The sequence below is a fragment of the Labeo rohita genome, unplaced genomic scaffold, assembly GCF_022985175.1.
Source record: "Labeo rohita strain BAU-BD-2019 unplaced genomic scaffold, IGBB_LRoh.1.0 scaffold_73, whole genome shotgun sequence".
In the NCBI taxonomy this organism is placed as follows: Eukaryota; Metazoa; Chordata; class Actinopteri; order Cypriniformes; family Cyprinidae; genus Labeo; species Labeo rohita.
Window position 1 is genome coordinate 590,600 of NW_026129667.1, and position 24,401 is coordinate 615,000.

General features: G+C 34.6%; 1 protein-coding gene across 1 annotated transcript in view; it reads right to left on the minus strand.

Moving 5' to 3' along the window:
- Window positions 1-24,284, minus strand: part of rngtt (RNA guanylyltransferase and 5'-phosphatase) — a 152,146-nt gene extending 127,862 nt beyond the window's left edge. Inside the window, exons 1-4 of the mRNA XM_051104502.1 lie at window positions 23,914-24,284; window positions 20,365-20,474; window positions 19,843-19,946; window positions 18,249-18,337 (exon numbers count right to left, since the gene is read on the minus strand). Coding sequence (XP_050960459.1) covers window positions 18,249-18,337; window positions 19,843-19,946; window positions 20,365-20,474; window positions 23,914-23,977 — 367 coding nt within the window. The 5' untranslated portion in view covers window positions 23,978-24,284. The remainder of the gene's footprint in view (window positions 1-18,248; window positions 18,338-19,842; window positions 19,947-20,364; window positions 20,475-23,913) is intronic.
- Between the last annotated feature and the right edge of the window lie 117 nt (window positions 24,285-24,401).

Consider the following 24,401-nt stretch of genomic DNA (forward strand, 5'->3'; position numbering starts at 1 on the left):
AAAGCTGAAATATTTTGAGAATACAGTAAAAATTATGAGAATAAAGTCAAAATGTTTTGAGAATAAAGTCAAAAATTTTTAGTGAATAAAGTTAAAATTACAAGAATAAAGTGGAAATATTTCGAGAATAAAGTCAAAATTTTGGGATAAACCTGACAGAATTTGAAAGCTGAACTGTGTTACATTAAAAGCACAAAAGTATTCAGATTACTGGGTGACCAGCGTTGCAAATAATACCCACTTCAACCATTAGAACGGCACATTGGACGCCACAGACGTTTTTGCAGATTCAGTTGTGGAACAGTATAATTGATTAAATTGATTCACATGAATACAGCGATCTGTCAAGCCACACTAAAGAGCTTGAAAAACACATTATGGCAAGGCGCATTGTTTGTATTTCGCTATAAAACTGATTAAAACTTAACAGAAGTCAGGGTACCATCAGAATGATTTTGATATTTCAAGATTAAAAAAAGATAAAACATGCTTACGGCTGCTTTAAATATTGATATTGTCTTAATATCACACATAGAACAATATAAATAACCCAGTGCCAGCTGACACTCCCAACAAAGCAGGTGGCAGTATTACACCTTAATGCCACTCATCACTCATCAAAAAAAAAAAAAATCAATAAAACAGACGACAACATAGCGTGCAGCTACACAAAACGGCCACATAAAATCAATGGCAGATGGAAGTAAGACACTGTAACTGCACATGAGCAAAGTTTCTTAGATCCCATAAAAAAGACAGTCTGTTAGACACCCATGTCCAAGTTGTTTTCATATGCTTTTGTACAGTTATGGTCACAAACTCTTTCCACCTCCTTATGCTCGTATTTTTCGTTTGATTTTTTGGCCAAAAAAGGGAAAGCACAAAATAAAGTTAAAGATAAATTTGACTAATTTTTAAATATCACAAGGATGGTATAAAAATACACTGGCCACAAAAGACGCGGGACGAGACAAAGCAACAGTCAGTTAAGTCTTAAACAGCTCCGTGAAATGCAAAACAACTTTAAAATGTGCTTCCACAGACGCTGCAAAATGAAGCTAGAGTTAAGCATGTTGAGTTCATGACATTTACCCCGTCTACGCCGGTGTCGCGCCAAAAGCAAACAGAACCCATTCCGATCAATGATGCTGTCTGCTCTGGATGTGAACCGCGCCGCGCCATGCCGCGCCGCCGACAGTAAACAGATGCCCTGTGCTATTTCTGACATGCAAGAAAAATAGATGCGGAAACATCAGCTCTTTCTGAAAGGCTGCTGTGTTCAGCGCAGACAGCATCAATCCGATGCTCAATCAGCCGCTGTTAGACTGATTCACAGAATAGACCTTCTAATGTATGCAGTCCTATCATTTTCATCCTAATGAATAATCTTCAGTTCATCCACATAGCAGAGGCCAATATACCAGCTGATTACACCTGACTGAGGAAATATATACAGACAGCAAGCTGTGCTTGATTTGTAACAGCAGTAATCTGACCCGCCATCCTGAAGCAACAGCACTGCCATGCTGCCTGTTGTAAGATGTTGTACGTTGTACGATAAAGACACACGATCGTGCTCATGGTCTCATACAAGCAGCTTCATTTTAGAATCATTAAGATATTATTACACATGTTGGGTGTAATGCATTATTGTCATTTAATTACTTTCCCCTTGAAAAAGTAAAGTAAGGGATTACTCTTATTCTTTTGTAATTTAATTGCAACTACTTCTGATGTAATTCCATTAACTGTTGTATGGACTATTGAACAATTCTATATAAAACAATATCAGATTTAATATCACATTTTAACATCTAATGTTAAAGTATGTTTTTAATGTAATCTCCCTTTAAAGGAGAAGTCCACTTCCAGAACAACAATTTACAAATAACACACTCACCCCCTTGTCATCCAAGATGTTCATGTCTTTCTGTCTTCGTGAAGAAATTATGTTTTTTGAGGAAAACATTTCAGGATTTTTCTCCATATAATGGACTTCATTGGTGCCCCAATTTTGAAATTCCAAAATGTAGTTTAAATGCAGCTTCAAAGGGCTCTAAACGATCCCAGCCGAGGAAGAAGGGTCTTATCTAGCGAAACAATCATTTGTTTCTAAAAATAAAAAATTTGTATACTTTTTAAGCACAAAAGCTCATGTATCACAGGATCTGGGATATGCGTCCACAATGCTACGAATCAGTAATGGGTCGTTCTTGAATGATTCTTTAATTTTGAACGAACCTTTAATGTGACTCGGGAAGAAAGAGTTGTCTCGGGGAGTGATTCGTTCAGTCGTGCATGCGCAACATCCTATTAGGTTTTACTGGAATTAGCTCATCTGTTTCGAGTCTTCGGTTTTTGAGTCGTTCGTTCATCTTATGGGGCTGTCACGTGATGCTGATTTTGCTAAAATGAATGAAATGACTCGAAAAAAGAGTTGTTCAATTTGCTGAACGAGACTCAAAGGTCAGAGTCGGTAAAATGATCCGAACTTCCCATCACTACTACGAATCATGTCTAAGTTCATCGTCTATGTACTCTGGCTAAAAATGGTAGAGTATGGTGAAAAACTCTATCTTATTTTCTCCTACAACTTCAGAATCATCCAACATCATTGCAGCTTTTTGTTTGTAAACAGCGTTTGACTTACTTGCACTTTCTTAGTCTTTGCGCGTTCGCTTTGTAAACACTGGGTCTGTAGTTCCGCCTACATTCCACGTGACCTTTCAATGTGATTCAATAGTACGTAGAGCCGTGAACACGCATCCCAGAACCTGTGCTTCACAAGCTTTTGTGCTTAAAAAGTATATTTAAAATATAAAAAAAAAAAAAAAAAAAAAAAAAACTGACCAATCGTTTCGCTAGATAAGACCCTTCTTCCTTGGCTGGGATCGTTTAGAGCCCTTTGAAGCTGCATTTAAATTACATTTTGGAAGTTCAAAATCGGGGCACCAATGAAGTCCATTATATGGAAAAAAAAAAATACTGAAATGCTTTCCTCAAAAAACATAATTTCTTTACGACTGAAGACAGAAAGACATGAACATCTTGGATGACAAGGAGGTGAGTAAATTATTTGTGATTTGTTGTTCTGGAGGAGGACTTCTCCTTTAAATACTTTGGTCAGTTCAAGAATAATTCATGTAATTTTGTATTTTTTTATTTTACAGAACTGGCCAAGGCTGATATGGGATTTAGACAGTAATGCAGTAATTAATGCAGTACTTTTTAGAAAGAGTAATTAATACAGTAATCTAAATACAAAATTTAAAGATGTAATTTGCAGCTAGTAATTAATTTGGTCACACTTTATTTTAAGGTCCAATTCTAGGTATCAGCAAACCATTAACTATGTCTTGTGCCTCAATAAACTCCTAATTTGCTGCTTGTTAATAGTTAGTGAGGTAGTTGTTAAGTTTAGGTATTAGGTAGAATTAGGGATTTAGAATGTGCTTTATAAGTACTAATAAACAGTCAATATGCTAGTAATATGCATGCTAATAAGCGGCTAGTTAACAGTGTGAATTGGTCCTTAAACTAAAGTGTTACCATTAATTTTTTTGAGTAACTTACCCAACATTGTCATTATAATTATTATTCACATTTTGAATTAGTTTTTTCTTAATTTAAATTTCAGTTTAATCTTAAATTATTTTAGTACAGCAAGTTAAAATAAAAGAAAATGAGATATGGTGCCTACAGGCAAAGCACATACATACTGTAGAAGTCAAAAGTTTTCATACACCTTGCAGAATCTGCAAAATGTTAATTACTTTACCAAAATAAGAGGGATCATACAAAATGGATGTTATTTTTTTAGTACTGACCTTAATTAGATATTTCACATAAAAGACAGTTACATATACTTCCCAAAATAAAATAAAAAATGTTTGAATTTATAAAAATTACCCCATATAAAAGTTTACATACACTTGATTCTTAATCCTGTGTTTTTTTTGTTTAGTGATAGTTGTTCCTGAATCCCTTGTTTGTCCTGAACAGTTAAACTGCTGTTGTTCTTTAGAAAAATCATTCAGCTCCCACAAATTCTTCGGTTTTCCAGCAACTTGGTGCATTTCAAACCCTTTCCAACAATGACTGTATAATTTTGAGATCCATCTTTTCACACTAAGGACAACTGAGGGACTCATATGCAACTATTACAGAAGGTTCAAATGTTCACTGATGCTCCAGAAGGAAAATGAAGCATTAAGAGCCAGGGGTGAAAAGTTTTGAACAGAATAAAAGTGTGTACATTTTTCCTATTTTGCCTAAATAACATTTTTTTTTTTCATTTAGTTCTGCCCTTCAGAAGCTACAGAAGATACTGACATGTTTCCCAGAAGACAAAATAATTTAAATATATATTATGATCTTCAAATTCAAAAAGTTTTCACCCCTCGGCTCTTAATGCATGTTTTTTCCATCTGGTGCATCAGTGAGCATTTGAACCTTCTGTAATAGTTGCATATGAATCAAAAGATGGATCTCAAAATCATACAGTATAATTTATATTGTTTTCACTTTGTTTTAACTAAATTATACAATATTTTAGGTAGTCAGTAACAACACCCCAGTCTCTCATCGCTCTGCTTTACATTTAAAAGTACATGCAGAGTTCGATGTTCTGTGTGTGTGTAGCATTTGTCAAGACACTGCGTATGATGGGGGACTCTTTTTAAAAAAAGCATCCGTCAATTGTAATGTGTGTGTTCAGTCATCAATCTGCTAGATCTGCATTCAGCCCACTGTCAGTGGTTGTGAACAGCGCAAACTATTGCATACAAAATCACAAAGCTTGTACAAAACGATATGCAAATTTGTTCTGCAGACCCCCCCAGCTCCCTGCACTGCCGTCTGAAAGACTCAACAATGCTTAAAGAACTCAGCAACGGTTGCAGGAAAAAGTATGAGATCCCTTAGGATTTTTGCATGAACTGATAAACAAATTTGATTGCATGTCTTTAGCCAACACATAATGAATACTAAAATATATCAAAACATCTATCAGGGGAATGTGAAGTCGACTGAAGTTCACTGATGAGATGGGACAACAACCCAAAGCCCAACAGTCAATCAAGCAAAGGAAAATTCACCTTCTGGAGCAGCCGAGTCAGTGACCTGACCTCAACCTAGCTTTGGCAGGGTCTCGAGAGAGCCATCCACTCCACATATAAAAAGAATATTGCAGAACCAATGGTTTGTAAATGAAAAAAAGGTGAAAAATTCCTCCTGACCGCTGTAAATGTCTGAGCTGCAATTACAGGAAATGTTTGGTTGAGGTTATGGCTGTCAAAAGGACGGTCAACGGTTTATTAAATCTAAGGGTTCACATACACTACAGTGCAAAAGTTTGGGGATTTTTATTTGTTTGTTTCTTTTACATGCATTTTTAATGCACACTCAAGGATGCATGAAATCAATCTGAAGTAATAGTAAAGACTGTTCCTCCTATTCATCAAAGAAACCTCAAGACAAAATATCATGGTTTCCACAAAAATATTCGGCAGCACAACTGTTTTCAACATTTCTTAATCAGCAAATTAGCATATTAGAATGATTTCTGAATGATGCTGAAAATTCAGCTTTGATCACAGGAATGAATTACACTTTATAATATATTACAATTGGAAACATTTTACAATATTACTGTTTTCACAGATTTTTGATCAATTAAATGCAGCCTTGATAAAAGAGACTTCTCGTAGAGAAAAGAGAAAAAAAAAAAGTAAGTGTGTTATTTGAGCAAGACTGTATTTGTTTATTGTTGTGACTCAAATCAAACATCATTTTATCACCAATTTATGCACATAAAGGCAGACTTTTTTTTTACCTGCAAATGTATTTATGTTTTGTTTGACATTAACCAATAGCCAACACAGTCTAGGAAAGGTTAGATGAAAAGAGAAGTCATTTCAGAGGTAGTGCGAGTTATTACATTTTGATGAAAAATTACAAAGACAAACACTTTTGTCTTTGCAATAACATGCACTGATGAAATGTTTCCAATAACACCAGAAACATACATCATATTCAACATACATTCTCTATATATTATTCCCCCAGGAGTGAAACAGCCATTTCATCTGGACGAAATGAATTTCACTCATTTTCCTCATACCCTGCTAAAGTTTCTTTATTGGTAAATCATAGCCAACAGGATTTCTTTTTTTTTTTTTTTTTCCAGAAGTGGACTCAAGCCAAATGTCAAACGATGGCAAAAATGAACTAACTCAACCGAGCGTAAAGTGTGTTCGTTCTTGATCAGCCTGCCTTCAAAGAAACATCATATCCATATTTACAATGACTCGACAAAAGTATCAGCAAATGAGCTTTCTTATCAAAGCGTTCTCTCATGGATGTCGCTGTACTGGGTATTTCTGGGATTATGTCCTCTGGCAGTACAAAAATAAGGATTTCATAACAGTGAATGCCACACATTCATCAGTCTGATTTTATATCACATCCCACAGCTGTCCTAGTCGCTAGATAGTGATTTAACAAAAACTTTTCTGCCGCACTGATGCAAACAGCGATTTCTGAGCCACTCCACAGATGCTCGACTCCATTGATGTCTGAGCTTTGACGGCCGACTGTGGGCTTTTTTGCAGTTTTGAAGTGTTATTTATACACTGGGAGATCTACTTCAGCACCTCTGAGGGGGTTTTGGCTTGCAGCATCATGGTGTGGCATGATAAAACTACCAAACACAACAAAACTGCACTGAAAGGGTTGAGGGAACAGCACTGGGGATTATGGGTTATGATCTTCCATTAGCTGGCAGGATGGAAACCCTCTGCTGCAGCATTAAGGTCAGAATAATAACCACAGACACTGCTCTGTAAAAATATATATCATTTTAAGATGAAAAAAAAAAAAAAAAAAAACAGGGAGCTGTGGTTGCCAGAAGTCTTAAAAAATACTTCTCCAGGTATTACTGTCTGGGTGGCTATTTTTGCTGTCTGCTTACAGTCTACCTAAACTATCAAACTCTATGTTGTACCTTAAAATGTACTAAAAGCCATTATAATAATACAGGGAAAAGAAAGCGACATGATAATTTATAGTTTATCATAAGTGGCCTGACCATAAAAAATGGTAAATACTCACATATGGGCCATTCTACTGAACTGGTCCAAAGTTGGAAACATCTTGAAAAAAATTGTATGCATGCAAATTGTATAATATCCAAGGTACACATTTCTAGTAGTTGTGCAGTTAATTCTCAGATTGCATTTTTAGAACATTTTGGAATATTTGTCACCTCCCCAAATGTCACTACCAAACCAGTAATAATAATTTATTTAGAAGTGTTATATTGACCTATTGAAGGGGTCATCGGATGCCCATTTTCCACAAGTTAATATGATTCTTTAGGATCTTAATGAAAAGTCTATAATATACTTTGGTTAAAAATTCTCAATGGTTCTGTAAAACGACACCCTATTACCTTGTCAAAATCAGCTCTGCAAAATCATCCCATTCTGATGGATTGTTCCTTTAAATGCAAATGAGCTCTGCTCATCCCACCCCCTCTTCTCTCTGTGGAGTGACGAGTCTGTTTACTTGCTGCGAAACTTGCTAACTAGCATGTTATTAGGAAAGGCGATTGCAGAGATTCATAAAAAAAAACCCTTATACTCACTTCTGCTGTAGGTGAAGCTGGATCACGGATGATTTGCGCAAACAGACACATTTATGTAGATCGGGAGGCGCATTCCCTTCACAAACAAACATAATCCACTGCATCTTCAGCGGCTCAGATGTCAGGAGTAAATGACGACCACTATGTTCATAATTACATCCAGCAACACAACACCTCAATCGCTCAATCAGAGATATTCTTGTTTAACTTAAATCCCTGCTCCGGCATCAAAACAATGGAGGACAGACTGTTACAGCTGATCTGAGGTAAGACGCTCATGTCAATCAACTATCATGGGAGCGGCCTCTAAGGACATCTGAGAATGGCTCGATTTGAAAAAGGTAAATTTATTTCTTACAGATTAATTAAAAACCACTGCATGGATGTTTATCATTATAGGGTAGATTTGTACATACACTCACAACACACATTAATGTTCAAACAACATGTAAAAGTGAACTTTGCATCCGATGACCTCTTTAAGAGTTTGCTTACATATAGATTGTAATTTTGTTTTTTGTTTTTTTTTTGCTATTTTATTCATTTTTGTTCAGAGATAAATCCATTACAATTACTTTTTTAACAATATTTCAAGTGCAATTTATGAGGTTTGTTGTATTTTGAATCCACTTTTTCTTTGAAAAAGGCAAAAAGTTGATCATACTGATTTCCAAGTTAAAGATTCATTAGTTTGAATATACAGTGAACACTATCATAACATCTTAGTTGATAAATCAGTATATTTTAATTTTGACAAAACGTCCCATGTTTTAGTTGTGACAGCACATTTTCGGTAATGACAGCAATGCTTTGGTAGCGACTACATCACATTACAGAATTATAACCCACATACTAAAACACTACTAAAACATACTAAAATACTAAAAAAAAAAATTGCATAACTGTACTAAAATTTTGTTTATTTCTCCCAAATATGAGGATTATGTGCTCCATTTTGTCACTACCGAAACAATGATGACATGCTTTGGTAGTGACAATTTTATTTCTTTTTGGACCTAGGTCAAAGATGCTAATCAGCACATGGTTAGCTAGCACAGTTCTGAACAGCTGTGCACATATGAAAACTAAATGTTATGGAAAAACTCCCAGAAAAAATGTGCTTAATTGCAGAAAAAGGTGTTCGGTAGTGACGTTCCTTAAAGGGGTCATCGGATGCCCATTTTCCACAAGTTGATATGATTCTTTAGGGTCTTAATGAAAAGTCTCTAATATACTTTGATTAAAAATTCTCAATGGTTTTGTAAAAACAACACCCTTTTTTGTCCAAATGAGCTCTGCAAAAATCATCTCATTCTGAGGGGTTGTTCCTTTAAATGCAAATGAGCTCTGCTCGCTCTGCCCCTCTCTTCTCTCTGTGGAGTGACGATCTTGTTTACTTTAGCCGCTAAACTTCCTAACTACCAAGTTATAAGGAAAGGCGATCGCAAAGATTCATTAAAAAAAAACGCTTATACACACTTCTGCTGTAAGTGAAGCTGGATCATGAATGATTCGCGTGAACATAAACGGATATATGTAGATCAGGAGGTGCATTCCATTCACAAACAAATGTACGTTAATCTACTGCATCTTCAGCGGCTCAGATGTCGGGAGTAAATGACGATCACTATGTTCATTATTACATCCAGCAACACAACACCTCAATCGCTCAATCAGAGATATTCTTGTTTAACTTAAATCCCTGTTCTGGCATCAAAATGAGGAAAGTTACTGGACTGTTACAGCTGGTCTAAGGTAAGAGCTCATATAAATCAACTATCGTGTGAGCGGCCTCTGTGAGTGTGACACCACAACGACAGGCATCTGAGAATGGCTCAATTTGAAAAAGGGGATATTATTTTTACAGATTAATTAAAAACCACTGCATGGATGTTTATAGGGTAGATTTGTAGATTTGTATGCCAACACACATTAATGTTCAAACAACATGAAAAAGTGAACTTAGCATCCGATGCCCCCTTTAAAGTTACACACAGTTTTTATAAAATTTTAAACACATTCACACCTTGTAGCTAAGAGAGGGACACAGGAATATTTCCTGATCATAAATTTATGGGTTTATTTAAAATCAGTCTCAGTCAATGGACTAAAAAACGTACACTGTTTCGGTAGTGACATGAAAAATGCAGATTTTATTTTTTTTAAATGCAGATATTTTTTTAAATAAATATAAAATAAATATTTTTTAAACTTCATTTTTTGAATCAAAAAGACTAAAAAAAAAAAGATACTTTAAAAACAACAATTGAAAAAAAAAATACAAAAATAATTTCTACTGTATATCATTTTCTTAAGTTGAAATTTAGAGGTTAGGGTTCGGGACAGACACCTCCCAATTGAAAGTACCAAATAAATGATTATATATAGATATAAAGACATATATATATATATATATATATATATATATATATATATATATATATATATATATATATATATATATATATGTGAAGAGTTCAGATGCAAAACCAGCTAAAAGCCATCTCGGTCAAAAATGAGATAATGATACTCATGAATGAGTGAATGCTCTCGACACATATTATACGTCTATCAAATACTTTTTCTTCAAACTCGCTAAAATAGCAGCCTCAGCCCAATGACCGGTACCGGTACTTACATAGAAACATATACATCTGAGCCTGATAAAAATGCATTTATTAAAGAAAGAGGTCAGATGGATTTAGCTGGTTTGCATCTGAACTCTTCATATATATATATATATATATATTTATTAAGCGTACTAATATTTTCAATATTATTACAGGTTTCAATATATAATAGAAGGATCCTAATAAACATCTAAGATATGGATACTTTTTAGGGTTGTGGGACAGCAGGCAAACACACGTGACAATAAAATAATGCAATAAACTGATTAAAAATAAACCATACTTTACCATATATGGTAAAGTCTTTTTCTGTAAAAATGTAATTTTTAAAAAGATGTTCATTATAGATTTAATATTTGGCTGGTATGTGATAAGATTTTAATTGTAACACAGGAAAATCCTCACACTCACCTCAACCCATCTGAATAATGAATGCTTTCTCAAGCATGAGATTACAGCCACACGAGCATCAATTATTAGTCTTCGTAAAGTGTTCGTTATTACAGTGTTTCATGAAACAGATGTTTATACTGATATGTTAAAAAATAAAAATAAAATAAAAAATAAAAACATGAAATGTTAACATCACTGTCAGAGACATTTCAATATACTGCACATTGCTTAATGCACACAAGAGTGTACAAGTACAGCAAAAGGCTCTTTGAAACATCATATTATTTGAAATATCATATTAGTCAATTAGTACTTGTAGTTACAACCGTAGGCAACAGCTATTCATGGCAACCACTTACATTTTCTACACACACTGTAAAAACCAAGCTAGGTTGTACTTGTTTTTATGTTTATAAAACGGATAGTTCAGCTGATTGGTTCAGCTGTGTTCAAAGCTGTTGTAAATTAGTCTACAAACATACACCTTTGTTTACATCTGCGTGTTGTTCGGCAACCACAACCATTTTTGAGGAACTACATTTTGAGGAACTTCTGTTTGGCTGAAGAATAATGTTTTTATTAATATCATTAAACTTTATTTGCTTTGTTTTATTTTGTGAAACCTTACTATACGCATATGGAATAACCGTTTTATAAAAGCCACAAGCCCTGTGAAGCCATGGTTTACAGTGCATTTATAAAAGCTAAGAGGTTTTAGGCACTCCGCTTCATGTTGTGCCTAACAACGCTGCTTAGCTGTAATGAATTCATTATTGCTTTTTTTATTTATTTATTTATTTATTTTATTTATTTATTTCTGTGTAAATGCAATGAAAGATCAGTGTAAAATATAAGGAAAATAAAGCCATCAACTGTTTAAATGTAAATCAATGGCAAACAAAGTGCACCAATTAATCAAGCTAATTAAGGGTTGTTAACTACTATGTACATTTTAATCATTTACATGCATGTTTTTACACTGTACTTAAATTAAAAAATATGTGCATATAATTGCATCTGTAACATTAATAATAATTAATAATGAACATATAACTACCCCATCTCAACAGCAGCAAAGTTTTTATGTAATAAAGCACGAACACAATAAGTACCAAACAGTAAAAAGAAGCTAAAGACACCTAAAAATATATACTTATTTAAGAATATTTCTCCAAGATCTCATTTAAGTAGTAGTGTTAGAAACAGTTTTTTGGCTAATTAAAGCGTACGCTAGTCTTCACCAGCGTTGCACTACATTTCACACTCCCACGGTGCTTCACAAGTCATGTGACAATTTTAAATACCTACACCATCCTACAACTGATGAAACCACGCCATGCATAAAAAAAAAAACATTTAGTTTTCTAAGAATAAACCACCTGAAATCCATTCATCACAGACGTAAGATTATTGTGGAATGATCCTGGGTGTCACTCAACTCTACAAACAGGTGAGCTCACATTCAACACAACACACTGCATGCTGATCCTAAAAACCTTTAGATATAAAGCCTTATGCTTAAAGGAGAAGTCCACTTCCAAAACAAAGATTCACATATAATGTACTCACCCCCTTGTCATTCAAGACGTTCATGTCTTTCTTTCTTCAGTGATAAAGAAATAGTTTTTTGAGGAAAACATTTCAGCATTTTTCTCCATATAATGGACTGATATGGTGCCCCGATTTTTAACTTCCAAAATGCAGCTTAAATGCAGCTTCAAACGATCACAAATGTGGTTGTAAACGATCCCAGCTGAGGAAGAAGGGTCTTATCTAGTGAAACGATCGGTTATTTTCATAAAAATAATACAATTTAAATACTTTTTAATCTCTTAATCTCAAAATTCTCTCCTTGAACTCTGTGTATTCTGGCTCAAGACAGTTAGGGTATGTCAAAAAACTCCAATCGTATTTTCTCCCTCAACTTCATAAATCATTTCAAAATTATCCTACATCGCTGCAGAAGTACTGACACAGTCTTTACAAAGTGAACATGCAAAGAAGATCAAACACCCTTAACAAAAAAGGTAAAACAGTGATATAGGACGATGTTGAAGTTGTGGGAGAACATGAGATGGGAGTTTTTCGACACACACTAACTGTCTTGAGCTAGAATACACAGAATTCAGGAAGAGTAAGACAAGACGAGCGTTTGACATTAAAAAGTATATAAACTATATTATTTTTATTAAAATAACCGATCGTTTCGCTAGATAAGACCCTTCTTCCTAGGCTGAGATCGTTTACAACCACATTTGGGATCGTTTGAAGCTGCATTTAAACTGCATTTTGGAAGTTCAAACCCGGGGCACCATATCAGTCCATTATATGGAGAAAAATGCTGAAATGTTTTCCTCAAAAAACAGAATTTCTTTACGACTGAAAAAAGACAGATATGAACATCTTGGATGACAAGGGGGTGAGTACATTATATATGAATCTTTGTTTTGGAAGTGGACTTCTCCTTTAAATGCCTGAAATTAGTTTTGCAGACAAAGCTAAATTTTATTGACATATACATTTCTTTACAATACAAAAATGTAAATGTTAGGGGAAAAAAGGTGAAAATCTCCTTCCATACGGATTAAAGTCACCACAAAATCAAAACTGACCATTCTTGTTTTATTCTTATTAAATCGGATCGCCGACATATAGTGCTGTTGTGCTACGGGCGTCCCAAGATCGAGGTCATGTTGGTCATGCATATTAAGCACACTGACCAGCAGCTTGGTTTGACAGTGGTTTGTGTTTCATATACACACTATTACTATTGACAATACAGAAGGTATTTTTTGCATACAAAATTTTGCTTATGTGACCACACCTTTACACACATTAACAACTAATGCGTGATGGACAACAGGGAAGAAAAGTCTCAGGATGTACCTCATGAAGCTGGAATCTAGACAGAAGGTAGCGATTTATAAAAAAAAGCCCATGCATAAGATATGATTTTAGAATTATTTTGTGGTTTGTCATGGTTTTAATGACTTCACTATTATTATAAAATTTGGGATAAACATCAATAAAAATAACATTCAAATTTGGCAAGCGTCAAATGCAAGTAAAAATAGGTTGTGTGTGTAAATAAACTACAAGTGCTGCAAACATCTGTCTACTAATGAAACATCTGTTGTGCCTAACAGCAATTACCTCAGTGGAATATTTACCATCAGAGAAGCTGAATCTAAGACCAAAAAATTTTGTTTTTTCCATGTGGCGGCACATATGTGGAGTAAGCCACTAAAATAAATATATGAGGAAGAAATTGCAATGAGTTTTCAGGCTTTTATCACAGATGCAGAAACAGAGACTCACTAGCATATGTCTGTCGTAAACGTACAAAGAAAAACGATCTATGCTGCTGTTTATTACTTTAGGGTCAGTGCGATTTTCTAACATTCTTGAAAGAAATCTCTTCTGCTCATCCAGGCTGCATTCAGCTAATCAAAAATACCCTACAATCAGTAATATTATGAAATATTATTACAAATTAAAAGAACTGTTTGCTATTATAATATGTGCGACCCTGGACCACAAAACCAGTCTTAAGTAGCATGAAAAAAAAATTGTATGCATCAAAATTTTACATTTTTTTCTTTCACGCCAAAAATCATTAGGATATGAAGTAAAGATCACATTGCATGAAGATATTTTGTACATTTCCTACCGTAAATACATCAAAACTTAAATTTTGATTAGTAATATGAATTGCTAAGAACTTCATTTGGACGACTGTAAAGGTGATTTTCTCAATGTTTTGATTTTTTTTGCACCCTCAGGTTCCAGATTTTCAAATAGTTGTATCTCAAGCAAATATTGTCCTGTAATTACAAACCATACATCAATGGAAAGCTCATTATTTAAAAAAATTACCATTATGATTGGTTTTGTGGTCCAGGGTCACATATGTTTTCACAGCTGAATTTTCAACATCATTACTCCAGTCTTCAGTGTCACATAATCCTTCATAAATCATTCTAATATGCTGATTTCTTATCAATGTAAACAATTTTTGTTTTTGATTTTGAACAACATTTACTTGAAACAGAAATTATAAATCACACTTTTGATCAATATAATGTATCCTTGCTACATAAAACAATACAAGATAAAGCTTTTGAAGGGCAGTGCATTTAATTAAGTATAATGAAAAAAAAATACATTGTTATAATAATAATAATAGTAACAAGTATTTGCTTACAGCAATTGTGGCAAAAAGTTAATTATAGAATAATTTTCTGAGTTGCATCCCCTGCATTGTGTTACAAATAGTGCAGGGTTTTGTTTTTCCTTTCTTTTTTTTTTTTTTTTTTTTTTGTTTTAGTTGCTGGATTTCTTAGACTAAAGTCAAATGAATATACCTTCAAGTCTCTAGAGAGTTTGGTTTGGGCTCCTCCTTCAGTGAAAGTCTACAAGATTGTTTTGCCTGTTTTATTGTTTTCCAAGTAAAAATATTTCTTACTACAGCATACTTTCCCTCAACAAGTAATAGCACTGCCTGCAAACACAAATGATTTGCTTGTAATCAATTTATTAAAATGTCTAGACAGCCTAAAATACTCTGATGAGTTATACATTTTCCTAGGTAAAAACACCCTGGTCCCATTCTGTAACTTTACCTAAGATCTATTTTGTGTAAAGGATATTACGACAGTAGAAATCAACACTGATTTAGTGTACTTGCAGACTGCCACAGCACAGTGTAGCTAATTTACCTGATTAATCATCAGAGAGGACCAATAACAGTAATCTAGTGCTTGCCATGTCTTCCTCCCGCTGCCCTGAGCTCCAGCTCTCTCCATGTGTCTCGCTTTTCCAAGCGTCGTTGGTGCTCATGTTCCCTGCAGTGTCAATCACACTGTTGCCGTGGTGATAACAATGACATTCATATATTCCGTCTCATTTAGCAGCTTCTGCATGGCAGCGCATTATCGTGACTCAAGAGCGCCTCCAACAGGCCGAGCTCACACTCGCTGATCAGGGGCGTAACAATATGTGCATCAGCCATTATTCAAAAATAATCTTTAACAGGGTGATCAGGACCTCAATACAAAACAAAAGCTAAAGTTTAGGTTTTAAAAAAGAATATTAAAAACACTTCAAGATGTAACCTTCGGTGGCAGTAAGATTTTCAATGTTTTTGACATCTCTTCTGCTCACCAAGGCTGCACTTAATTATAAACTGCTTTTTATGTCATTTGTTCCTGTGACGAGGGACATGATCTCTCAGAAATCATTCTAATATACTGATTTCAAACTTGTTTGGTGTTAGCAATTTCATATAAATGCTGTTCTTTTGAACTTTCTATTCATCAGAGAATCCTGAAAAATAAAAGGTATCACGGTTTCCACAAAAATATTTATTTTCAACACTGATAATAAACAGAAATGTTTCTTGAGCAGCAAATCAGCATATTAAAATGATTTCTGAAAGATCACGTCACATCGAAGACTGGAGTAATGATGCTGAAAATTCAGCTTTGATCACAGTAATAAATTACATTTTAACATATATTCACATGGACAACAGCTAATTTAAATAGTAATAATATTTTATAATATTACTGTATTTTTCATTAACTAAATGCAGCCTCTGTGAGCAGATATCATGTCAAAAACATTACAAATCTAGCTGACTCCAAACTTTTGAACGGTATGTGTATTACAGGGCTGTGATATAAAGCATCCGAGCAATTTCATTTAATTTACACAATAAAGTTTGTGACTTCCACTTGTTATTGGCACAGTCACTTTGACTTGAGTCACATGTGAACGTCTCCAGATGTCATACTCAGCTGCCTCTGTGTGTCACATAAATATATTTCATATTACAGTTATTTGCTGAAAACAAGAAATGATCAGAATTATTCAGAGTTCACTGCTGCGTGTCAATGACTCAAAGTCTGCATCTGTCACTTAGCTGCCATGATGCTTCATTTATCAAGACATTATGATCGTCACCGCTCAGTGCATCAGGACTGGACTAGCCATTTTCCTATTCATATAATATAATTCAACATAATTGACTTTCATTCTTTTACATCCATTCTCGTCTTGATTGCACCATACCTAAATGCATATCAGACCTTATTAAAATTGTATTCATTTTGGACGGTAAAAAGATACTTAAGAGGTTTTACTTATGTATTGATGATTTTATTTACAATATGTTTATTCACTATACGTGATTTGAAGTCCCGACCTACATTCTTTGGAGCAGGTTCGCAAATCTTTTGCTTTAGATTGGAACTTCGGTGCGGATCAAGATTCATTTCTTTTAGATTGGAACTTTGGAAGAAGTTTGTGAATTATTTGCTTTAGATCGGAACTTTGGAGTGCGGATTGCGAATCTTTTGATTCAGATCGGAACCTTGGAGCAGGTTTGTGAATCTTTTGCTTTAGTCTGAAACTTTGGAGCAGGTTCGTGAACTTTTTGCTTTAGATCGGAATTTCGGTGTGGATCAAGAATTATTTTATTTAGATTGGAACTTTGAAACAAGTTTGCGAATCATTTGATTCAGATCGGAACCCTGGAGCAGATTCACAAATCTTTTGCTTTAGATCAGAAATTCAGAGCAGATTCGTGAATCTTTTGATTCAGGTCGTAACTTTGGATTAGGTTCATGAATCTTTTGCTTTAGATCAGAACTTTGGAGCAGGTTCGTGAATCTTTTGATTCAGGTCGGAACTTTGGAGCAGGTTCGCGAATCTTTTGATTTAGATCGGAACTTCGGTGCCGATCGAGAATCATTTAATTTAGACTGGAACTTTGGAGGAGGTTTGCGAATCTTTTGCTTTAGATCAAAACTTTGGAGCGTGGATTGCGAATCATTTGATTCAGATCGGAACCTTGGAGCAGGTTCATGAATCTTTTGCTTTAGATCAGAACTTCGGAGCGTGGATTGCGAATCATATGATTCAGATCAGAACTTTGCTTTAAAAAGTAAAGTAAAAAGTAAATATGTATACAATATTTACAATAACTAAAAATCAAATCTATTTATATTTTTTGTGCAGTAAGAAAAAACTGATTTCTTTTTTTTTTTTCAATAACATGTTCTAACCAGATGCAACAAGACATTTTGTCAGTGTGCTTTGTTTCTATTCCTGTCCACAGTCAGATCTTATTTATTTAACATTCTCCATATATCTCCATATTAATTATTAAATATATTCCAGTTGGCTGTAATCGTGTTGCTTAGCACAGCAATTTCACTTACAGTAGCTCTAAAATCTTATTTTCACTTAAACATATTCAAACCTACTTACTTGCATGTACAACACACCGAGAACCACAGTGGCATTTGGTGTCAAACCATTTCTTACAATATATGAACATGCACAGTTATATTCAGGGGAATATTTCCAGTGAATAATACTTAAAAACTACAGTCTGTTCCTTGTGGAACACAGCACACAAGTCATACAGATGACTTTCACGATGCCTTCAGCAAGACAAATTATGTGTTGTATCAGGCCTGAACAGCACACAGTGTAATTGCTGGAGTCGGGGTTTAAGGGTGCTACACAACAACAAAATCAAGCGAAACTGTCAGAGCCGAGCTGGCTGGTCTTACCGATGAGCTCTGTGGGCGTCTTCTCTATGAAGTGCTCGCACAGCCTGATGAACATCTCTGTCGTCTCTCCTGTGGGGCATTCACCATGACTAAAGGAAACACAAACACACTGATTTTAAAATGACAGACCAAAGCTAGCATGCGACAAGAATGGCACACATCATACTGGAGTCAAACCACTGTCTTCAGCTTTGAGAAGCTCATGTTCACACAAAGAATAAAGTAAAAATGTGACAAAAATTCAAACTTTATACTAAAAGTAAAATCAAAAGGCAGCCTAAATCATACATATGCTTTCACACACACTCAACCAATCAGATAAAATTAAGATTTTAATGCTAAATAAATGCCTTAATACACTCTCAACAAATTTATTTTTCATATCATTATACAGATTCACTCTTTGATTTCACTTGAAGTAATTGGGGCCCTAAATTCATACAGCAATGACCCAATTTATTTTTTTCACAGTATGCTGTCAGATCGGTTGCATATTATATTTAAGCAAGTGAAAAACATTTATATTGTCTGATAAAATTTGATACTGTATAATTATTATTATTATTATTGTATGTTGTGTCCTCTATTCACAATGGACCCACAACATCTTCAAATGATCATTATTAGCACAGCTACACTTCAGAAATACAACAGTTCATGTGATCTGTATATATTTTCACGGATCGCATATTTTGTATGCCAATGCAAAAAGTCTCTTCCTATTAACCTATAATATGAATAATTACAATTTGCTTAAGTAAAATGTTCGGCGGTTGTGGGAAATGCACAAACATCTGCAATCTTTTATTTTTGTACATTCATTTATAATAATTTATAGTAAATGGATTTGTTTTTTTAATCATATAAATAAAATACATACGTTTACAGAATATATTTATTTAAAAAATGTTTGCTATATTTTCACAATATCTAATTTCAAAATGTTGTACTTTGGTTGTCAAAAAACAAGACATATTTGCAACTTAAAGTTACAATTTATTGTCTGATTATTTTTTTGTGTGAATATGTGAAGTTTCTGTTATCTTATATAATCACTTAATTTACTTACTTCGTTTTTAGGAGTATTTTAAGATACTCATCAAATGATTGTAAAGCAATACACAATTAAACACTACATAAATGAAATGTTTTATGCTCGCTGGGATACATCCACTTGTTAAGTCTGATGTCATGCGTCACCATTTCTAGGTCCAAATATTCAATCAGATGCAAAAAGCAAAAAACAAATGGTGCTAACATACACTCAGTCTGATGTAGTACTATCGAAAAAATCATGATCCTAACCTTTATCAACATACCAAAATCTCAGAAGGCCAGACAGTGATGCATCTTTTAAGAATCATTAAAATATTGGTGTCTGGGTTGCCACAAGCCAGAGGCTGTAGTGTACACTCTGATCTTTTAAAAGCTTAGTTTAAACATGTAATATTATAACTGCTTTTAAACGGCTGCTGAAGTAGTATTCTCAGCTCAAATGAACAAAGGCTTGGACTCAGAACAGCATCGCAACAGGTGGATTAGATTTCAAATGCAAGAAAAACAGCACAGGATTCAGATTCTATGGTTGACGTACCCTTTGCAGGAAAGTTTCACGTATTTGATTCCTTCTTTTTCTATCTCTGCACGATCATAAAAGCGGCTGGTGTTGGTCAGATCCACCAGCAAACCCATCTTCACCTGCAGACAGTAAGACAACTGAGTATTACACAGCAGTTTAAAAGGACTTTTAATGTGTAAGAGGACTTTAAAAAAAAAAAAAAAAAAAAAAAAATATATATATATATATATATGTGTGTGTGTGTGTGTGTGTGTGTGTGTACAGTACACTGTGTGCATAATTATTAGGCACGTTGATATTCTGGTCTTATTTGTATTTTTTTTTACATATTATATATATATATATACATATATATATATAATAACCACTGACTTACAAGTCAACAGCTACTGCCAACCATTAGAATATCAACATTCATCTTTTTTTTTCACTCAACAGAAGAAAGAAACAGAAGTTTGGAACAAACTGAGTGAGAAAATAATGACAGAATTTCTTATTTTTGGGTCAACTATGCCTTTAAGAGGAACTTCCGTATACCTTTAAGCTTTTGAGATAGTTGGACAGCATGCTGGGATGAAACCTGTTCTCCTCAGGGACTTTATCATCATACCGTGGTCCAAGCATGGTTTTCATGGGCAGAAATTTACCTGCAGAGAGAAATTATCATGTCATGACTCACAATGATGATTTGATACAAAGAGCACTGCTGTGGTACCACAGTACACTGTGTGCATAATTATTAGGCACGTTGATATTCTGGTCATATTTTTTACCAAGCACATTTTACCCATTCCAAACCACATCAATCTTAATAACTACTATTAATTTTGTATTTAATCATCTGTAAATGATATATAATTGTCCATGAAGGCTGGAAGTGAAAAACTCATATTCAGGTGTGCATAATTATTAGGCACCTTTTCTTTTACAGATAAAATGAGCCAAAAAAGAGATTTGACTAAAAGTAAAAAATTATTAAACGCCCAAGACTAATGCAATACAAGAATTTGCAAAGTTAAGGCATGACCATTGGACAGCAAAATGCTTGTTGAGTCTGCATGGTCAGAAAAAACAGGTGGAGAAGAAAAGACGCATGTTAACTGCAAAAGAATTAGGAATTAAGGTGAAGAATTAGGTGTGAAACCATGTGGAACCATTTAGTCTCCAGCGCCACCATTTTCCAGAACTGCAACCTACCTGGAGTCTTCAGAAGTACAATGTGTCAGGTTCTCAGAGACGCTGCTTGGGTGAAAAATCCTAAAAAATTACCCTTACTTAATAAGAATAACATGAACACTGTTTTTTTATAAGCTTTATAGACAGATAAGTTGAGAGTGACTCTTGAAGGACCAGCGTCACATCCTCTTGTACCTGTGATTCAAGAATTTATCTTCCAGAATCTGGCAGTACATCATGCCACAGAATTGCAGTCTATCTCCTATCCTGAAAAGTCTAACTTGCAGAGATGGACTAAAATGAACTCCCAAAACTTAGTGCTAGATTTTGGAAGATAAATTCTTGAAAAAGGGGTATAAGAGGATTATAACACTCTCAACTTATCTGTCTAGTCTACAGAAAAAAAACATTTACAGCCTAGAGAAAACTCTTCATGTATTTCACAACACTTCAGCATGTTATTCTTTTAAAGTAAGGGTCATTTTTTAGGATTTTTCACCCAGTCTCTGAGAACCTGACACATTGCACTTGTGAAGACTCCAGGCAGGTTGCAGTTCTGGAAAATGGTGGTGCTGGAGACTAAATGGTTCCTGATGGTTTTACACCTAATTTTTCACCTTAATTCTTAATTTGTTTGCACTTAACGTGCATCTTTTCTTCACCGTGCTGACCCAACAAGCATTCTCTGTCCAATGGTCATGCCTTAACTTCTTGCATTGCATTAGCATTGCATCCTTCTCTTGGGCTTTTAATATTTTTTTACTTTTCAGTCTGGGTTAAATCTTATTTTTGGCTTATTTATCTGTAAAAGAAAACATGCCTAATAATTATGCACACCTGAATATAAGGACTTTTTCACTCCCAGTCTTCATGGACAATTATATATCACTTACAAATGATTAAATACAAAATTAATAGTAGTTATTAAGATTGATGTGGTTTGGAATGGGTAAAATGTGCTTGGAAAAAAAAAATATGACCTGAATATCAACGTGCCTAATAATTATGCACACAGTGTACAATGACGGTATCAGACGGTAATAGATTTTTAATCATTTTCAAATGTTTATTCTCTGCTTTTACTGTTGTGATTTTTCTCATTATTATTTTAATTCCTTTTTATGTAAAGCACTCTGAAATCACTCATGAAACCACTGTGTATGAAATGTGCTATATAAATCAGCTTGCCTTGGCTAATACCAAGGTATTGAATTATTGAGATTGCATTTTATTTTAATATAATAAATTATTCTGATCGTACACTACCAGTCAAACGTTTTTGAACAGTACGATTTTTAATGTTTTTTAAAGAATTCTCTTCTGCTCACCAAGCCAGCATTTATTTGATCCAAAATATAGCAAAAGCAGTAATATTGTGAAATATTTTTACCATTTAAAATAACTGCTTTCTATTTGAATGTATTTTAAAATATAATTTATTTCTGTGATATAAGGCTAAATTTTCAGCATCATTACTCCAGTCTTCAATGTCACATGATCCTTCAGAAATCATTCTAGTATGCTGATTTTTTTTTTTCAGGATGCTTTAATAAATAGAAAGATCCAAAGATCAGCATTTATCTGAAATAAAAAGCTTTTGTAACATTATACACTAAACCACTGAAAATCTTGGAGTCAGTATTTTTTTTTTTTACTTTTATTTAACAAGGATGCTTTAAACTGATCAAAAGTTTTATTTAAAAAATGATTTCTATTTCAGATAAATGTTGTTCTTCTGAACGTTCTATTCATTAAAGAAACCTGACAAAATTCTCCTCAGCTGTTTTTTGAAAATAATAATAATAAGAAGAAGAAGAAGAAGAATAGTTTTTTTGAGCAGCAATTCATAATATTAGAATGATTTCTGAAGGATCATGTGACTGGAGTAATAATGCTAAAATTCAGCTTTGAAATCACAGGAATAAATTACATTTAAAACATATTCAAACAGAAAATAGTTTTTTTAAATAGTAAGCATATTTAAAAATGTTACTGTTTTGCTGTACTTTGGATCAAATAAACGCAGACTTGGTGAGCAGAAGAGACTTCTTAAAAAAAAAAAAAAAAACCTTTTGACTGGTGGTGTAAATGCAAAAATGAGTCTTAACCACACTATATTTATGGGGGGGAAGTTAGAACAATGCTTGAAATCTCAGGAAATACATCCATTTAAATATGTTTGAAGTATTCAGAAGACAAAATAGGTTAGGAACCCCTGCTATACAGTGTACACAACACTACCAGTAGTACTAAGGTCAAGTCTAATCTCATGAATATTAATTACGCCACAGAATACAACAAGATCGAGTCGTCTCATTAATATTCCTAACCTACGCCTTCATCATAGTACTATTCGTTAACTCCTTACTGACGTCTTCCTCTCAGCAAATCAGAAGACCGAACGTAACAATAGGCGATTAATATTCATGAATCTCGCCCGCGCCATAGTAGAATTCGAACACACGCCTCCCGCCTCTTATCCAGTGACGTACTTGTGTTGACCTGCGTGTAGTGAGCTAATCTGGCTAGCCACTCAGTTTAAAACCAGACAAAACAAACAGGTTTAGAGAGACCCTTCTATCTGCTTTGACGTCTAACATGTTCCTTATTAAAAAATACACTTAATTTAGTTATCATTACTTTATTTTGGCATATGACGCAGTGCAATGGTAGCGCTGTAAGTCAGTGCTATGAACAAGCACAGGCTAATGGTAGCTATGTGTTAGACTGAAAGCACTGAGTTTTAATCTGGTTTACTGAAGCTGCAGCCACACAGCTCTGGGCTTGAGTGCATGTATGCTCTCTATATTAGCCTAACCCTAAGAAACTAATTCCTTTTATCATAGAGAGTGAGTGTGGAGTAGCAGACTAACAGTTAGCTTTGTTGACAACTATTTGGTAGATGCTCACCAGCCACAGGTTGTCCTCTTCTGGGACAATTCTTCCATCGCGGAGGCGCTCCGGTTTGAGACATGCTCCCGTTGATAGACGAACCGAGCGCGAGTCCGCGTTCAGCTGCTCCAGAGCTCAAGCCTGTCGAGCGGTCTGGAGGATCTTCAGTGATCCGCTGCCTGGGCCCTGCGCACAAACCCCAGTGCTGTTAGCCCTTCACAACTTTATTAAGAGCTTCGCGCTGTACAGAGACACTTCCTCGGGTCAGCAGTCATGAGATGAGCTCCATAAGCGGCCGATTCTCAAACCCTGCTCAGAAGTAAACAGTAATTCTCCACGTTGTCCCGCAGTTCTGTGCGTTACCCACTGAAACCGAGAGCAGTGACTGCAAGCGGTCACTAGGGGGTGCTAAACATCCAGATAGATAGATACATAGATAGATATCAGTCGCAGCACCTCAGAAACAAACTAGTGCCTCCTTGAACAATAAAATCATTCTATAAATA